This window comes from Dendrobates tinctorius, unplaced genomic scaffold (genome assembly GCF_039654945.1).
Source record: "Dendrobates tinctorius isolate UK_male_01 unplaced genomic scaffold, ASM3965494v1 ptg000214l, whole genome shotgun sequence".
Lineage (NCBI taxonomy): Eukaryota > Metazoa > Chordata > Amphibia > Anura > Dendrobatidae > Dendrobates > Dendrobates tinctorius.
Window position 1 is genome coordinate 4,878,655 of NW_027361881.1, and position 19,521 is coordinate 4,898,175.

At 41.4% G+C, this 19,521-nt stretch overlaps 1 protein-coding gene across 1 annotated transcript in view; it reads left to right on the plus strand.

Annotated features, from left to right (window-relative positions):
* The window catches only part of CDH16 (cadherin 16), a 78,869-nt gene that overhangs the window by 43,793 nt on the left and 15,555 nt on the right, over nt 1-19,521 (plus strand). Inside the window, exons 12-13 of the mRNA XM_073555043.1 lie at nt 11,356-11,606; nt 14,881-15,014. Coding sequence (XP_073411144.1) covers nt 11,356-11,606; nt 14,881-15,014 — 385 coding nt within the window. The remainder of the gene's footprint in view (nt 1-11,355; nt 11,607-14,880; nt 15,015-19,521) is intronic.

Below are 19,521 nucleotides of genomic sequence, written 5' to 3' on the forward strand. Positions count from 1 at the left end.
AGCGGAATCGCGGCGATCCCGCACCCATTGGAATGCATTGTTCTGCTTACTTTCCACATGTGGCAGTGCACACCATGCGAAAAGTAAGCAGAACATTTGCGGATAGTCCCCACGGTCGGGAGGAGAGGAGACTGTCCTCCGGGCTCTGTGCACCATATACCTGTAAAAAATAGAATTTAAAATAAAAAATATTGTTATTCTTACCTTCCGGCGTCCTGCGCAGCCTTCCCGCCGTTCTCCACGCTCCCGGTCCCAGTAATCTTTTGCGAGAATGACCGCGATTGCGTCCGTTCTCGCGGGATCGTGACGTCTCGTGGTCATTCCGCTACGTGTGAACGTAGCCTTATTGTGAATCTTGAAACAGCCACACTGCTAGTTTTCAGAGAGTCCAGTATTTCAGCTGATGTTATTTGTGGGTTTTTCTTTGCATCCCGAACAATTTTCCTGGCATTTGTCACAGGTGAGGATGTTACCGTTAGTAGCCATTCAAACCCATTTATGTCAACTTCTGTGCATGCTATCAGGCCAAAATCAACAGGGTATGTGAACTTTTGATCAGGTTCATTTGGATGTTTTGGGTTGTCATGATTTAAAGAGAGAAAACACAGTAGTTTGACAATAAATGGCTTCACCTAACCACTAACCATGAGTGGAGAAAAAGGTTTAGTGTTGTCATTCATAGTCTCAGTGTCATGATCCCAGTGCAGGTTTAGTGTTTAGAAAAAGGTTTAGTGTGGTCATTCATAGTCTGTGTCATGATCCCAGCGCGCTATAGCAGTCCGTTAAACGGACTACCATAGCGCAGTGAGAATCTGGCCTTATACTTTTGTGGTGAACCCTGTGTGCCTGTGCCTTCTGATTGTCTTCTAGCTTGCTTATATGGTTCTGACCAGGTTCTGTCTCCTGTTGTGATTTGTCTCTTGATTCTGTGCTGTGTATCTGCTTCTCAGGTTCCTGACTGCTGCTATGTCCTGACTATCCGTTCTGTCTAATCCTTTGGTACTGTCATGCTATCTCGTGCTTTGACCCCGGCCTGTTCTGTTTACGTCTGTGTATGCCCCTTGGTAACTTTGTCCCGTAGTTACACTTCTAGGAGTTTTCCTGCTGCTCCTAGCTCTCTGGAGTTTAGGCCCCCAGAAGTCATGTGTTTCAGGTCCTGTTGGTCTAGCACGCATCTTCACCGCTGCTGCCCTGCTCCACAGGTATCTTAGAGCACAGTTTCTCTTAGGCTAGTTTCACACTAGCGTTTATTCGACGCAGCGCACGGCACCGCTAAGCCCCGCCCCCTGACCGCCCCATCCGGTCATCGCCGCCTACTATCGCACATGGACGCTTGCGATCTGCGCACCCTATCTTTAGCATAGGGTGCGCAGATCGTGCGCTGGCCGTGCACCAGTAGGATTTTGGCGTGCGCTGTGCACTTTTGAAGGTGCGCCTGTGCGTGCCGAACGCAGCATGTTGCATTTCGGCGTGCACGGCGCACCTTCAAAAGTGCGCGGCACACGCCAAAATCCTACTAGCGCACGGCCAGCGCACGATCTGCGCACCCTATGCTAAAGATAAGGTGCGCAGATCGCAAGCGTCCATGTGCGATAGTAGGCGGCTATGACCGGATGGGGCGGGCAGGGAGCCGGCAGGGGGCGGGGCTTAGCGGCGCCGTGCGCTGCGTCGAATAAACGCTAGTGTGAAACTAGCCTTACTCAGGATGCAAATTGTCTCTTCAGAGAGGAAGAGGACTAGAACTCTTCCTCTCTGAAGAGACAATTTGCATAATTAGCATATTTCCCAGAGGAGCATTGTGGCTTTAAGTCTCTTCATCTCGACATGCTTAGCATGTCATTCTCCGCAAGGAGAAATTATACTTCTTGGATACAGGAATACGGCACATACATTACCATGTATCAGTGAGCAAGTGCAGTGCGGCGTTCCTGACAAAAAGGCCAAGAAAGCAAAAATTCTGCCGGGGTATGTAAACTTTGAGCAAAACTGTATTTCCTCTAAAGCATTGAAGTCTCAGGAAATACTTGATAAACTGAAACTGCAGCCATGTTTTTAACATAATCAGAATAGTTGGTCTGCAGATCACTTGGCGTCACAATTGAATCTTTTCTTCTGGAACATCTACCACCACCAATAAGACGGACTTAAGTTAGGTAGTTAGGAAAGGTCTTGTCCTGAGCTGCGTTCCTCGGGCCATTGTGCTCATTTCGGTGTGAACTGGGGCTTCAGTCAAACCTTAATGGAAAGATACGTTTTCACTTTGGCTTCCTGAGAAGTGGCTGCAAATTGATCACGGCAGGGAATAAGATCTCTCACAAGCCACATTTCAGTGACTCAGCCTTGTCGTGGGGAAGCTTCCTACATACGTCATCAGGTATGACGAGCGTCCCCCCAGACAAGTTATAACCTTTCCTCCGGGGATACGGACATTGCGTGTCTCAGTGTTAATACATAATGAAAAGATTTATATACCGTAATCAAATCAAAGTTTCCTTTCACATGTGAAACAAGGAAATACGGAAGCAACGTGACCGATGATCATCAATGTCTTTAGGATACATCTACACGCCACTAACTTGCTGTGCATTTTCCAAATCTGCTGCTTCAAAAATGCACAAAAAAAAAAAAAAAGAAAAGAAAAATGATTATAATGCAGGACTTATCCGTTGAATAGTTTTTCTAAATCACTCTTTTAGAATTTTTTCTTGTTTATCTGCAGCTCGGACCACTCGAAGTCTGAGCTGCGGAGAGCAAAAAAACTAGTTAGCATCCTGCTCATCGTTCAAAGTTGCTCTTTTCATGAGCGACATAGAACCTTATAGCGCTGCGACATAGGACCTTATAGCGCTGCGACATAGGACCTTATAGCGCTGCGACATAGGACCTTATAGCGCTGCGACATAGGACCTTATAGCGCTGCGACATAGGACCTTATAGCGCTGCGACATAGGACCTTATAGTGCTGCGACATAGGACCTTATAGCTGTAGAAGGGAGGACCGGGCTGCTGGAGAGAATGGAATTGCAGCCAGAGCAAGCCGGTAACCTGGGTGAAGGGGGCGTGGCCAAGGTAAGTAAGCTAAAAGGGGCTGCGCGGGAATGGAGGGGAGATAACCGCCAGAACGCTGAGCAGGTGCGGATCGCAGCCGCAGTGAGGAGAGTGGTAGGCCGCAGCATGCAGAGACAGGATGGCAGCGTGAAAGACTCAACCATACCGGCAGGTGCGCAGGGGGAGAGTGCGAGGGACAGGGCATTGCGGTACGGACGTCCGGATGTCGGATGACATCCAGGGAGAAGCATGCCTGGCAGAGCTTTGAAGCGCAGTCATTCAGATTATGGCTGCTACCCAGAGAGACACGCTGAGTGGAACCTTGCGGAGAGCTTGATCTTATTGCTCCGAAGTTACATGGACTAGGGGCTTAACAGGCAAAACTGGAGACTGCCCGCTGCCACCAGAAGCAGGACCGTGTGTTGGGCAGGGACGCCCGAAGACGCTGCACCGTCCGCCTTTGGCATTCTACTACCCATGGAACCTTCAGAGAGTGACGGGCTCCGGAGCCACGATAAGTGAACCGTTCTCAAAAGACTGTCTAATTTAATAACCGTTATTCAGTTTAGTTTTTGTTCCCCTTTTCTCCTGCCATCTTCCTGAGAGGAGTTTACTACTGTTGGATAATTAAATATAGTCAATCCCTGCTCTGCAGCATTTGTGCTACTGCATCCCAGTACCTGATTATTACATTGTGCTGCGACATAGGACCTTATAATGCTGCGACATAAGACCTTATAGCGCTGCTACATTGAACCTTATAGAGCTCACTAAGACCCTGAAGAAGGACGCTGTCTATTTACGCCGAGATTTTGAGCGGTCAGCAATATCCTAAATAATTGTTTGGAGGTTTTTTTTTTTGCTAACGATTATACTGCCAAGTCTTCGAGTATAATAATTTTTATTTTAAAAGTGGAGTGATGCTTTAATGCTGTTCTTTTGTAACTTTCTCACTAAAAGCATTGCTAAGAAATACAAATTTGAAGATTAAATAAAAATGTACTGACACAATGCAAAAGTTCTCTTGATCTGAAACCAGAAGGAATGCTCACAGCAAAAGAGGCAAAAATGCTGCTCATGTAAATGTCTATCCATATCTGCTAGTCCTGAACAGTGCACCCCTCCAATGGTGTAGCTAGCGTCCAAAGGGCCCCAATGCAAAATTTGGACCTAGATTACCACCTACATGTTAGTCAGATTATTAGCCCTTGTAGCATTCTAAATCCAATAAAGACAGATTTGTTATTCCCCCGTAATGTAATAATGTCCCCATCCTATATTAGTGCACTATAAGGTCCTGGGCCCAATCCTGGTGTAATGTCCTCCATCCTGAACCCCTTCTGGTAATAATGTTCCCGATCCTGTGCCCTTTCCAGAAATAATGTCTAACATTGTGTGCCCCCTCATGGTATAATGACCCCCATCCTGGCCCTTTCCCTGCTATAATATCCCCCATCCTGAGCCCCTTCCTGGTATAATGTCCCCCATCCTTGGTTCCTTTCTGTAATAATGTCCCCATGCTGGCCTCTTCAAGTAATCTATGTCCACCACTTTGGCATAATGTATAATGTCCCTGCTCCTGGGCCCATCCTGTAATTATGTTCTCTGCTCTGCTGTTGGTCCATGACACATATAAAAAAACAAGAACTATTCTTCTCACTTTCCTTCTCGTCTTCTTCTGTAGCGGGTGCAGATAATTGCAGCTAATTTTGACATGCCTGCCATGGGCAACGCATGATGTCACTGCTTTGTGCCGCATGTGACTGACACACAGATGTCAACTGCTGACCTTTGATTGTCTGGTGATATTTGTTGTGGTGTGGGGATCCCGTGAGTCTCTGCACCACAATACACATCATCTGAATGTGCATCCTCAGATGCACATCCAGCTAAAATAGTCGCTGGCGTTGGCGGCCCCCCCTTCCGCACTGGCACGGTTGCGGTCACACCATCTCCAACCATGAACCCCTCTGGCACTCACTGACTGTGCAAAATATATTGCCCCAAACATAGAACAATGTCAGGTGACAAGTACATTCAAAGAGGACCTGTCACCAGGTCAAAAGCGTTCAATTTTTGCTCTTATTTTTTTCCTGCTGCTTCCCGGGTTAAACCCTTTTTTTTATCCACCATACGGTTCCAAATATATAAACCTTTTTGTTTAGTGCCACGTTTTATGGAATTTACCTTAAGGGTATGACTCATAGGATCCTCTGGAGTGTGTCTTTAGGCTCCTCTGCAACATTACTCTGTAAGCAATGCTCCTTACTTAAAAATTAGCATGAAATTAAAAAAAATGTCCATATATCTTGGACTGTATGGCAGAGAAGTGGCTTCTCTGTTGGTCTTCTTGACACCAGACAGTCTCCAAAATCATTCACTTCATTGTTTGTACAGATGTACTGACTCCTGCCTGCTACCAGTCCAGAGCCAGCTCTGCACTGGTACTGAACTGATTCCATAGAAAATCCTCTTCAGGACACCGTCATGTTAATTGTCTTGGGAGCTTGCTTTCTTGACAGCAATTGACGCTCTCTGTGAAATTCTTGATGATCCGATAAATCACTAATATATATTTACAATTCATCTACTAAATCTTCATAACAATCTAGACAGTGGAGACTGCTTGGAGAAAAACTGAAGCATCAAACTTTCTGAAAACAAGAATTTTTGAGACTATCAAATCAAAACTTTTAGCCACAACTGTAAGTAAAAAAAAATGCTTGTCTCTGTAAGCATTTTATGTCCTTCTCTGCCCAGAATCTTCCCAAAAGTTGGAAAAGTTAAATAGCTTCAAATAGAATTAATGAAGGAGACAAGACAGCCTAGTCCAGCCAAGAACATGTCACAAAGAGTTTCAGCTGCACTTGTTGCAGTAGATGCTAATTCACCAGCTTACCCAAATGTAAGAAAAACCTCTGATATCAATGAACCAATTATACATCAATGTCATACTAATATTAACCCAATAGATGCAGAAAAGCTTCACAATTTGTCCAGGACAGACAATGTGTAGCATATGCACTGCTTCCTAAAGATTAAAGTATATTTAACAAGATAATAACCAAGAACAGTACATTTATGAAGCTCGCTTCAAGGCTTTGACCCTACATGATTACACATCATGAGTTAAATCTCATGATGGTGGTAATTTTGCAGGACTGATAACAGCTTAAGAGCTGAGAAGGGAGAGAGAGGTGAGGCACTAACTGCTGTATAGAAATTTATGGGCTAAGGAGAGATGGTGGCTTTGAGTTAACGCCTCAGCCTAGAATGTAGCTACTGCTTATATGATCAGGCTCTCGTGGCCGTTCTCTTGGGCAAAAAGCTATACATTATGTAAGATAAAAGCTCTTGCAGCAGAATAAAAGCAGATTTGTTTTATCAGGTTTTTTTTCATAGGTTAAAAAAAAAAAATACAAACTTTGACAAAACGGTAAAAGATGGGCAGTGTGACTGAGAAGCTTAATTTATTAAAATACTAGCTGAAGAGCCCGGCGCTGCCTGGGCATAGTAAGTAACTGTGGTTAGTTATAGCAAATTATAATTATCCTCCATCCCATAGTCGAGTGCCCATATACCCATCACACATCCTCCATCCCATAGTCCCATGCCCATATATCCATCATACATCCTCCATCCCATAGTCCCATGCCCATATACCCATCATACATATTCGCCATCCCATAGTCGAGTGCCCATATACCCATCCTTCATCTCATAGTCCCATGCCCATATATCCATCATATATATCCTCCATCCCATAGTCCCGTCCCATATACCCATCATACATATCCGCCATCCCATAGTCCTGTGCCCATATACCCGTCATACATATCCTCCATCCCATAGTCCAGTGCCCATATACCCATCACACAGCCTCCATCCTATAGTCAACCATTATGACATCATAATGAGCAGCGGGGCTTACAACCTATGATGACATCAGCGTCGCCATGGCAACCATTATGACATCATAATGAGGGTCGGGGCTTGACACACACTTTTTCCCCATTATGTAGATAGGGACTAAATTGTTTGGTGAATTGGAACGCGCGGGGTTAAAATTTCGCCTCACAACATAGCCTAGGACACTCTCGGGGTCCAGACGTGTGACTGTGCCAAATTTTGTGGCTGTAGCTGCGACGGTGCGGATGCCAATCCCAGACACACATACATACACACACTTGAGCTTTATATAGTAGATTAGCTTTCACTGATATTTACAACCCACACCCATAAGAAACACATCAAGTAGATGATGGTGATTGGTGAAGCCTGCAACCTCACAGCAGAAATGTTATCTTGACACATTTACAAAGAGTAAATCCACTGGGTACATAATTACTAAGCTAGTTTAGTCATACATAGAGATGAGCAAATTTGTGCGGATTTGGTTCCGAATATGATCGGCAGCGAATATTTTTGTTTGAAATATTCTTTGAACACAGCCGAACGTAATTAGAGTCAATGGGAGTACAAATTACTGAATATGTTCGAAATCGATCATCAAACATACATTCGGCACGAATAGTATTCGAATATGGCATGAATATGTCAAAATCAGATTTGGGTACAAAAACAGAACAAATTCGCTCATCTCTAGTCACAAATGCATTGAAAAGCAAATAAGAGCATTACATATAGGTAGATTGCGCAAAGGAAAAAAAGTTTTTCAGCTACATAAAAGATTCTTATTTTATTAGTATCAAATGTAAAAAAAGACAAGAAAAATATACCTAAGGATAGACAAAAAAACCAGTACAAAAGTGACCAGCAAAATAAGCACAAAAACAGCATAATGACCAGCTCCCTGAGGAAGAAACGAAATTAATGTGCGAAACGCGTGTTGGAGATTTTTCTTCATGTGGTGACCTCAAAATTTGCACTATTGCTATGGATAGAGGCCTTTTTGTTCCAGATACCTAATCTATGTATTTGTAGGTCTGCATATTTATGTATCACCACTGTGTCTGCTATAGACACACACTTTAATACGTTTATGCATTCATACCTTCATTATGCTATTTTTGGGCTTATTTTGATTGTCTCTTACCTACTTTTTTTTGTCTATCCTTATCCAATTTTTCTAGTCATTTTATGATATTTCATACTAATAAATTAAACATCTTATATAGTTGAATAACTCTGTTTCTATTCCCTCGGTGTCAATTTGACATGTTGCAGGACTGATAACAGCTTGGGAGCTAAGAGGGAAGGAGAAAAAGGAGAGGAGCTAACTGCTGTATAGAAATGTAGGGGTTAAGGAGAGGTGGTGACTGGAGCGAACTCCTCAGCCAGGAACATAGCTACTGCTGGTGGTAATTTTGCAGGACTGATAACAGCTTTGGAGATAAGAGGGAAGGAGAAAAAGGAGAGGAGCTAACTGCTGTATAGAAATGTAGGGGTTAAGGAGAGGTGGTGACTGGAGCGAACTCCTCAACCAGGAACATAGCTACTGCTGGTGGTAATTTTGCAGGACTGATAACAGCTTGGGAGCTAAGAGGGAAGGAGAAAAAGGAGAGGAGCTAACTGCTGTATAGAAATGTAGGGGTTAAGGAGAGGTGGTGACTGGAGCGAACTCCTCAACCAGGAACATAGCTACTGCTGGTGGTAATTTTGCAGGACTGATAACAGCTTTGGAGATAAGAGGGAAGGCGAAAAAGGAGAGGAGCTAACTGCTGTATAGAAATGTAGGGGTTAAGGAGAGGTGGTGACTGGAGCGAACTCCTCAACCAGGAACATAGCTACTGCTGGTGGTAATTTTGCAGGACTGATAACAGCTTGGGAGCTAAGAGGGAAGGAGAAAAAGGAGAGGAGCTAACTGCAGTATAGAAATGTAGGGGTTAAGGAGAGGTGGTGATTGGGGCTAACTCCTCAGCCTGGAGCGTAGATTCTGCTCATATGGTCAGGCTCTGGTTGATGATTTCTTTGGCAACAAGCTACACACCATGTAAGATACGAGTTGACATCAGAATAAAAGTAGATTTATTTTATCAGACTTTTTTTGCGGGCAATCAAAAAAAAAAAATCCAAACTTCTATTAAATAGTAAAAGATGAGCAGTCCGACTGAGAAGCTTTGTCCAATTCAATATCAGTCTGTAAAGATGTCTCATCGCATATCCTTAGGAAACATTAAATGATGGTAAAGCCGGACTACTCGCAGCATACACGTTATCTTGCCACGCTGATGCCCAGGTTCGCCATTACATGGCTCTCTTTCTACAAATCCATACGATTTTTTTTTTTCCGGCTTAAATGTTTTTTGAGGAATTACCTATAACTGCTGGTAAATGACTGTCATTATGTTCCTTTCTAAGCCCGCTTACAGTTTGGCTTTCTTTTCCTTCCACCTTTTTTCAACCTAAGAGATCATAGAAACCTTTATGTGAGCACTTTAAGCTCTCCATTCCCTGCCGGCTTTATGAAAGTGCCATTTCTTTTGATTTTTTTTTTTAGTTCTTCTATCCTTTTAGGGCTCCTGTCAGTTCAGCCTCCCCGCTGCCCTAAATTGGCACTTTGGAGTGGCGAGGGGGTGGATGGATCGAGCCTCTGGATAACGAGGAGGCGTTTTAGGGAAAATGCTGTACTTAGTGAGATTTACTGCTTGTGAAGAAAGTCTGTCACACAGACTTATTGAACGCCGTCTCAGAGTCATCTACCTGTTTGATTGTAAGGAGCCGACATAATCGTTCTGTGTCACAGGGGGTTAAAGCTCCAGTCTCCATCTTTTCACAGTCAGAAAGAGATTGAAATTCTGACATTTTTCCCCACGCAATGGAGCGAAAGCGGAGAGCTGACATTTCTAAACTGCAGACTTTTTAACTACGTGTTGAAATAAAAGCAACTCCTCAGTGTTCACATTGTATTATTCATGGGAAAATACAATTCTATATACTGTAAAAAAAAAAAAGGCGTTATCTACCATGGTAGAGGAGGAGGAGGTGAGCTGTGACATCACCCTATTGTGAATGGTGGATCCTGTGCTATTTACTGTATATACAGGTCTTATCAGTTATTGTACAGGAGGAGATGAGCTGACACATCACCTATTGTGATGGTGGATCCTGTGTTATCTACTGCACATAGAGTTATTAGTCATTGTACAGGAGGAGGAGGAGGTGAGCTGTGATATCACCTATTGCAAATGGTGCATCAACTATATAGAGAGGTGTATGGACAAAAGTACTTGTTAGTTTATGAGTAACGCTGCATTAATGGGTTAGAATGGACACACCATTTTAATAGGATGTAAATAGATAAAGAGTGAAACCAACTAAACTACTAGTGAGAAAAAGATGGTCAGATATGTGGTGTTACATCTCACCGAGTGAGGAGGATCTTTGTAGAACTTGGTCCGGGTGAGCAGTTGTTAGGCAGAACAAATAACGTTGGTGAAACGAGGTGATATGAGAACAACGGAGGCCAATGAAACCATTTTTGGATTGTCCGGAGGTCTATTGACCCAACAGCCTCATAAACATATAGGAGACTTCTAGGTGCAGGTAAGGAGATTCATGGTCAGCCTGGTGCGTACTCTGACCATGGCATACCTATGTCTGATCTTGACCTTATCCAGAGGAACTAGGTTTGACAGGAGGTTCAGTAAATTTATAAATCCAAGGTAGCGGTGTGCATATCTACATACCTCTGTACTCGGGTTGATTTGCGAATGAGCCAGGCTATATGGCCTGGCAAAAGGACATCACAGAGGTTTATCGGATTGTGTGGCCATTCGTTGTGCAGAAGAACCGAGGGACCCTGCGGCAGCAGGAGGACAACACAGCACCAGCTACATATAACTTTTGGTAGAAATGGACCTCAATAAATAGGAATTTGAACATTAACTATAAGTTACTACAGTCCCTAAAAAATTTTCAGGATAGCAAAAACATATAAATTATCAGGTACCTAGATAGTAGAGAGGAGTTTGACAACAGAGAGTGCAATAGCACCAGGATTACCTGGACGGAGTTTGTAACAACTAGCTTGAGTGTCGTCAGGAGAAGCTGGAAAGGTAGACACTTAGATGAAGAAGGGTCAAGATGGGGCAAAGTCACAGAAAAACGGGTGGTAATAGGATGCTTTACTTTCTGAAGTCTCAGGCGGGCAAAGCCACCTAAGCTGGCCCTGAAAAGTCCATAGCAACGCGACAGACTAACAAAGAGGTAGCCGGCCCAGGAGAAGGAAGTGAAGCCTGGGGCTGGAGCTAAGCCCGGCACTGGAGTCAGGACAGGTAGGAAACAACTATCAATAATTTGAACTCATTAGAGATGTCCATTAATGAATGTATTTATCCCCTACAGGATCTGGATTATGAGCACGTTAATAAATACATCCTAATTATTGACGCCAGGAACAGGGTTGAACTGTCAGGAGCAGAGTACGGGAATAGCTCTACCGCAACCATACCCATCTGTGTTGTCAATGTAAATGAAGCACCAGTATTTACGGCGAAACAATATGAGGTCCAAGTAGCTGAAAACGCGCAGGTTGGAGCAATTATACTGACAGTGGAGGCCTTCGATCCAGATGTCTCAGATGAGACCAACCTACAGTGAGTGACAATAACTGTAAAAGTAGAAAATATTAACTATGAAAGCTCTGTTAGAACCATCTATCCAAGTTTAAAAAACACGAATATTCGGCTCGGCAGATACCTGATCCTTCTCCTCCCCGACATTGGTCCTGCTAAAGTCTGGAATCTCAGCCATGTTAATCTAATGTGTATAGACACCTGCTGGGGCACAATTTTATTTTTGTGCTAATGGAGAATCCATCAGTGAACTCGCTCTCTCAACTGATCTGTGACCAAGAGTTCAGCTCAACCTTTTGCTGTTCATAATTCAGCTGAAAAGAGCTCAGAAGAAGAGAGATAAGGGTCATAAACTAACCTACAAGAACAGCCTCACTGACCGATGCTCATTCTGCAGCCAGAAATAGTGTAAAACAGAAGCTATAGAGGTGAAATGGTGAAAATGTTTTAAAGAAACTCATTGGCATTTCTCCAATCACAGCTGTCAAAGTCTCAATATCCCCATAGAGCAGATTGTAGGAGAAAGGTTTTGGAACACTACATGGATATTTGTAATAAGAGAGAAAAAGTTTCTGGAACAATCAATCAGGATATTTTTATACATATTCATTGACAACATTTCAGTTTCTTGCCCTCAGTGTATAAGAATAAACCTTCCATACTGCAGGAGTCAGCACATTCAGGATGTCATTATAGGTGCCTGGCTCCGGGCCAAGGAGCAAGCATGAAAAAGAACACCGATCAATAATGACATCAGGAGGGCAAACTGGGAGATTTTGTGTCTGCAAAATGGAAAAAAATCAATGTATTATCTTATCCTGGCTCAGATAAGACCTGGGGATAATTGAAGTTTTATTTAATGTCTGACTCTGCTCTATTAGTGTTACTATAACTGTGGAGGCAGGTGATTCCATTATTTGTACAACGATTAGTTATAGGTATTAATCACTGATTAAATGCACCCAAGTGGTAATAATTGCAGTTTCTAGTCATCGAAAAGTCAAGTCCAGGCTACTCCATAATGATAAAGAAAGTTATATATAGCAGAGACAGCCTGGAGGGAGAAGCAAGAACACAGTGTACTGTTAGGACTCAACCTTATTTCTTAAATAAAGAGAGGGAGCACGTAAGAGCTATGCAGCAGACTGGGGTCTGTACGGTTAGAAACACCAATTTTTAATTTAGGTCAGTTCCATGGATCCTGTAATTTTACAAAACGCTACTGAAATACTGCCCCCTATGTACAAGAATATAACTACTATAATACTGCCCCCTATGTGCAATAATATAACTACTATAATACTCTCTCCTATGTACAAGAATATAACTACTATAATACTGTCCCCTATGTACAAGAAAATAACTACTATAATACTGCCCCCTATGTACAAGACTATAAGTACTATAATACTGCCCCTATGTACAAGAATATAAGTACTATAATACTGCCCCTATGTACAAGAAGATAACTACTATAATACTGCCCCTATGTACAAGAATATGACTACTATAATACTGCCCCGTATGTACAAGAATATAACTACTATAATACTGCTCCCTATGTACAAGAATATAACTACTATAATACTGTCTACTATGTACAAGAATATAACTACTATAATACTGTCCCCTATGTACAATATAACTACTATAATACTGTCCCCTATGTACAATATAACTACTATAATACTGCCCCTATGTACAAGACTATAACTACTATAATACTGCCCCTATGTACAAGAATATAACTACTATAATACTGCTCCTATGTACAATAATATAACAACTATAATACTGCCCCTATGTACAAGAATATAACTACTATAATACTGCTCCTATGTACAAGAATATAACTACTATAATTCTGCCCGTAAGTACAAGAATATAACTACTATAATTCTGCCCCTATGTACAAGAATATAACTACTATAATACTGCAACCTATGTACAAGGATATAACTACTATAATACTGCTCCTATGTACAAGAATATAGCTACTATAATACTGCCACCTATGTACAAGAATATAACTAGTATAGTACTGCTCCTATGTACAAGAATATAACTACTATAATACTGCCCCCTATGTACAAGAATATATCTACTATAATACTACCCCCTATGTACAAGAATATAACTACTATAATACTGCTCCTATGTACAAGAATATAACTACTATAATACTGCCCCTATGTGCAAGACTATAACTACTATAACACTGCCCCCTATGTATAAGAATATAAGTACTATAATACTGCTCCTATGTACAAGAATATAACTACTATAATACTGCCCCCTACGTACAAGAATATAACTACTATAATACTGCCCCCTACGTACAAGAATATAACTACTACAATACTGCCCCCTATGTACAAGAATATAACTACTATATTACTGCCCCCTTGTACAAGAATATAACTACTATAATACTGCCCCCTATGTACAAGAATACTATAATACCGCTCCTATGTACAAGAATATAACTACTATAATACTGCCCCTTATGTACAAGAATATAACTACTATAATACTGCTCCTATGTACAAGAATATAACTACTATAATACTGCCTCTATGTACAAGAATATAACTACTATAATACTGCTTCCTATGTACAAGAATATAACTACTATAACACTGCCCCTATGTACAAGAATATAACTACTATAATACTGCCCCCTATGTACAAGAATATAACTACTACAATACTGCCCCCTATGTACAAGAATATAACTACTATAATACTGCCCCCTATGTGCAATAATATAACTACTATAATACTGTCCCCTATGTACAAGAATATAACTGCTATAATACTGCCCCTATGTACAGGAATATAACTACTATAATACTGCCCCCTATGTGCAATAATATAACTACTATAATACTGTCCCCTATGTACAAGAATATATCTACTATAATACTGCCCCTATGTACAGGAATATAACTACTATAATACTGCCCCCTATGTGCAATAATATAACTACTATAATACTGCCCCTATGTACAAGAATATAACTACTATAATACTGTCCCTATGTACAAGAATATAACTACTATAATACTGCTCCTATGTGCAATAATATAACTACTATAATACTGCCCCCTATGTACAAGAATATAACTGCCATCATACTGACCCTATATAGAAAAATATAACTACTATAATACTTCTATTATACTGCCAATATTTGTCTAGATTCTGAAGTGACATTTTGTAATTTTTTTTCCATTGCTTGCATTATCTTCAGTCTTATTTTGTCATTGGTTGATGTGATGTGTATGTTTTCCAGCTACAGCATCATAAATGATTCCAGAAAGTGGTTTTCCATCAAAAAGGATTCTGGGGAGATTCAGCTTCTCCGTTCATTGGACAGAGAGCGGTTTGGAGACACTTATCAGATGCAGGTTGTGGCATGGGACAGAGGTGAGAATGGCTGGTGGTAACATGTCTGACTTTTCAGTTTGATGTCCACAATATATGACATCTGAATAAGCATCAAGGACACCACCTTACTAGCACAGGGGTGTCCGTGTCCTTGGGTGGTAATGCAGGGGTTAAGGGGGCTGCAGAGCTCGTGACATCAAGGGATGATGGTGGTGATTGTTTTTTCCCTGAGGATAGTGATTCACATAAAAATAACACTTTTGCTTTAGCTGAGCGACTGCCAGGTAATGATATCGTTCCCATACAGTGTGAAGTCTCCGGATAAATGGGGCGATTTTGGAGGGGTCTCTATCTTTCTACTGGGTTTTATTGGTAAAAGTCGAATTGATAAAAAAAAAGACTTTTAAACTCTCGCACACTTTTTTTTAATTTTACTATGAACGTATTCATATGAGTTGTTGTGATAAATGTTATACTAGGAAATAGTATGAATGGCTTTAACCCTATTGAATGACTTTCTGGGAAGTGACCAATAACACTGGTCAACAGCATTTTTGGTGCCAAAGATATTTCATCGAATTTAGGGTATTTTTGGGGTGCTGATTCTGAATATGTCATCAGTTTTGCCAGATTGGCTCAAGTTTTTGAGATTTTTGGTATCTTATTTATAGCACTTGTTGGTAAATGCGACGCATCATCTCATTAATTTCTTTGGATTAGTACTTGAACTGAGCAGTTCTCAATATAGTTTTGTGTTAATTAGTGTTCTAAAAGTTTGTTCATAGCTTGATTTTTGCACTAACTTTATGTTGTTGTCTGTTTTCCAGTGAAAAGCATGAACTCATCAAGAAGAAGTTGTCTTAACGATCCAGACTCATTCTGTTACATTTGTGGTGAATACACACTGCCAAAACATAGAAGAAACATAACAGACTTCGTAAAAAAAGTGTATTTTGCCTATTTTGGGGTTATGCTTGGGGACCAAGACAAGTTTTGGGCACCACACATAGTGTGCAAAGCATGTATCGAATTATTACGAAAATGGAGCAAAGGACAAAGAAAAAGCTTCAAATTTGGTGTTCCAATGGTGTGGAGAGAGCCAAAAAATCATCATGATGACTGTTATTTATGGTAAACACAGGTACAGGCACATCTTCACAATGAGGGACAGGCCTTCTTGCAGATTCCATGTTACTCCCATTTTCGTTTCTTATGCTTATTGAATCCTTGCACTTGCACTGCACAGAAATAACAGTCATCATGATGATTTTTTGGCTCTCTCCACACCATTGGAACACCAAATTTGAAGCTTTTTCTTTGTCCTTTGCTCCATTTTCGTAATAATTCGATACATGCTTTGCACACTATGTGTGGTGCCCAAAACTTGTCTTGGTCCCCAAGCATAACCCCAAAATAGGCAAAATACACTTTTTTTACGAAGTCTGTTATGTTTCTTCTATGTTTTGGCAGTGTATATTCACCACAAATGTAACAGAATGAGTCTGGATCGTTAAGACAACTTCTTCATGATGAGTTCATGCTTTTCACTGGAAAACAGACAACAACATAAAGTTAGTGCAAAAATCAAGCTATGAACAAACTTTTAGAACACTAATTAACACAAAACTATATTGAGAACTGCTCAGTTCAAGTACTAATCCAAAGAAATTAATGAGATGATGCGTCGCATTTACCAACAAGTGCTATAAATAAGATACCAAAAATCTCAAAAACTTGAGCCAATCTGGCAAAACTGATGACATATTCAGAATCAGCACCCCAAAAATACCCCAAATTCATTAAAATATTTTGGACACCAGAAAAAAAAATTTTTTTCGTTGACCTGTGTAATAAAAGGCAGGTTTACCTTCATCTGCTGAATGAGAACCTCTCCGCTGTCCTGACCTCTTTAGTAACCCTGGATGGTTTCACTATAAAACACAAAACATAGTGGCATTTTGTCTTAGGCCTGTTTCACACATCAGTTTTTTGAAATCCGTCAAAATCCGCCGCTGTGCAAAAAAAACGGATCCGCCATTTTGCTTGGCGGATCCGTTTTTTTCCCCATTGAGTTGCATTACCGGCAGATCTTGACGGATGGCCATCCGTTCGATCCGTTTTTTTGCGGATCCGCCAAAATTTTGGCGTCCGCTGACATGCCTGAACGGACCATGCAACGTTTTTTCGGCGGCCGGATCCGCATTTTATATTGCGCATGCCTGGAGGACTTGCCTTGCTCGGAAATTTAATCCTAAACTCTGTTCTGGCGGCGAAAAAATTCTCTCTCTTTCTCTCTCTCTCTCCTCCCCAGGCAGCGGTTCCTTTAAAATTCTTCCTTCGACGGAACCATTAAAATAACGGTCCAGTGACAAACGTTGTCATCAGTCCAAGAACGGATCTGTTGTCCGCCATTTTAGCGGATTTTAACTGAAGCAAAAAACTGATGTGTGAAACAGGCCTTAGACCTTGGGCCGATCCGCTGATATTCCTCCTAGAAAATGACCAATCAATTGGCAACTGAGCAGCAGCAATACCCCTTGTAACACTGGGGTCACACCTAAGAGGATCGGGTCGATTATGGAAAGAACACGTTGATCTCATTGATCCGATTTTCTCAGAGGAGGGAAAAAAAAAAATGTCTCCATCTTCTCCATTATGTCAGTCCATGACAATCAGCCTGCACTCAGATGTCATCCGAGCGCAGTCCGATATTTTCCATGGACTTGTTGACTTGCGTGGCTGAGTGCGATCTGATAATTCGTGCTTGCTATGACTTTTTCCTCTGAATGGCTCGGTCCAACGAAAAAAAAAAATTGGACTTGTGTGTGCCTGGTTGAGGCAAATTAAGAGGTCCCTCCCACTTATTGTGGCTCCTCCCCATTGTCTATGTGCAGTAATTACTTGATTATTTTTTAAGGGAAACTGTCAGAAGTTTCAAGGTGCAGCTACACATTTCAGGCGGCAGAAACTCCAGCCAGGCTTCAGAATTGTGAAACAATATCATATGGCATCTGGCTATTGCAGTCAGCAGAATATTGGCCCCTCGTGGTTTCACCCTAAGGATCACCAAACTAATGCTATTGATGGGAAGTATAGATAAAGACAGTTTCATTTTTACAGATTTATGTAATCGCTGAGGAAATCAACATTGGATCCTTCATTAATCAGGCAGCAGATGCACAAAAGGTGGTCCGAATATCAGCCAATCCTCTGCATTATACCCAGGGTAGCAACACCCAAGCCCAGAACTAATGCACAAGTAAAGATGTTTTCAGCAACTTTAACTTGAATAAAGACAGCCAGAACACATGCAGTGGTCAGACGTCACTAGCTCAGTGGTTAGCACTTACTTTACAGCGCTGGAGTCCTGGGTTCAAATCCCAACAAGGAAAACATCTGCAAGGAGTTTGTATGTTCTCCCAGTGTTTGTGTGGGTTTCCTCCGGGTTCACCGGTTTCCGCCACCACTCCGAAAACATACAGATAGGGAATTGAGATTCTGAGCCCCAATGAATGATGTCTAAAGATGTGGAATTTAATGACGCTATATAAGCAATGCATAATAACACTCTACCTTTAGTGACCTCAATGAACAGGTCAGTAATGAACCAAGATGCATCAGTTTGCCATGCACCCACATTGGGCTTGAATACTCCCCATTGCTGTCCATTTTAGAGTATAAGAAATGCTAATAATTAAGTCCATTCTTTGTAATGTTAGCCATTACGTGGTACTAAGTACAATCATATTTTACATTTTGATACTGTCTCAAGTGGATGGGATAGGACCACCTGCTCATCCCTATTGACCCTACAGATGTCAGATGATAAAACGAGGAGGCAGGTTGTCATAGTTGTTCTATGCAGTCTTTTCTGATCTCCCCCCATTAGTTTACAGGCAGCTCTGTATAAAAGCCGCACGCTGTAATAATCCATGATTGCTCTATTGTTCCATTCTGAATAGAAATGAAAATTGCATGAAACGGAGTATTTAATATATGATGTCACTAGGAGGGTTCACAAGGGATTAGCAAGGAGCGTGCAAACTGCTGCTGTAAAACAGCAGAGATCTGATATCTAATCCTACCGCACATCACTGCAGAATCATTACTGTTATATTGTAACTAGCCTGGATCAGAATCATTACAGGGGGTGTCTGGTTAATACAGAGGGCTTTATAAGGAGGTCCTAGCACTTGAAGAAAGTACATAGAGTGCCTATTAATTGTAAACTCTCTGATGTTTCTTGTATCCAGACAAGCCATTTAAACATGAAGCGAGGGGTCAAAGATATCATTAATGGGGTTATTCAACTTCTTTAAATATGTAAAATTGCAATTGTATAAAAAACAAATCAAAACAAGCTACTTTGCAATTTATTGAAAATCCTCTTTGTTCTCAAGAATGTAGGGTTTTCATTTTATAACATACAGCTGAAGGCCCAGGTTACTGGCCATCTTGGGGTCTCACAGTGGCCAATTACCTAGGTAAAGGAGCATGTGCTATGGGCAGGATCTATGCTTTCACACCATTGGTCGACACTGTCAAT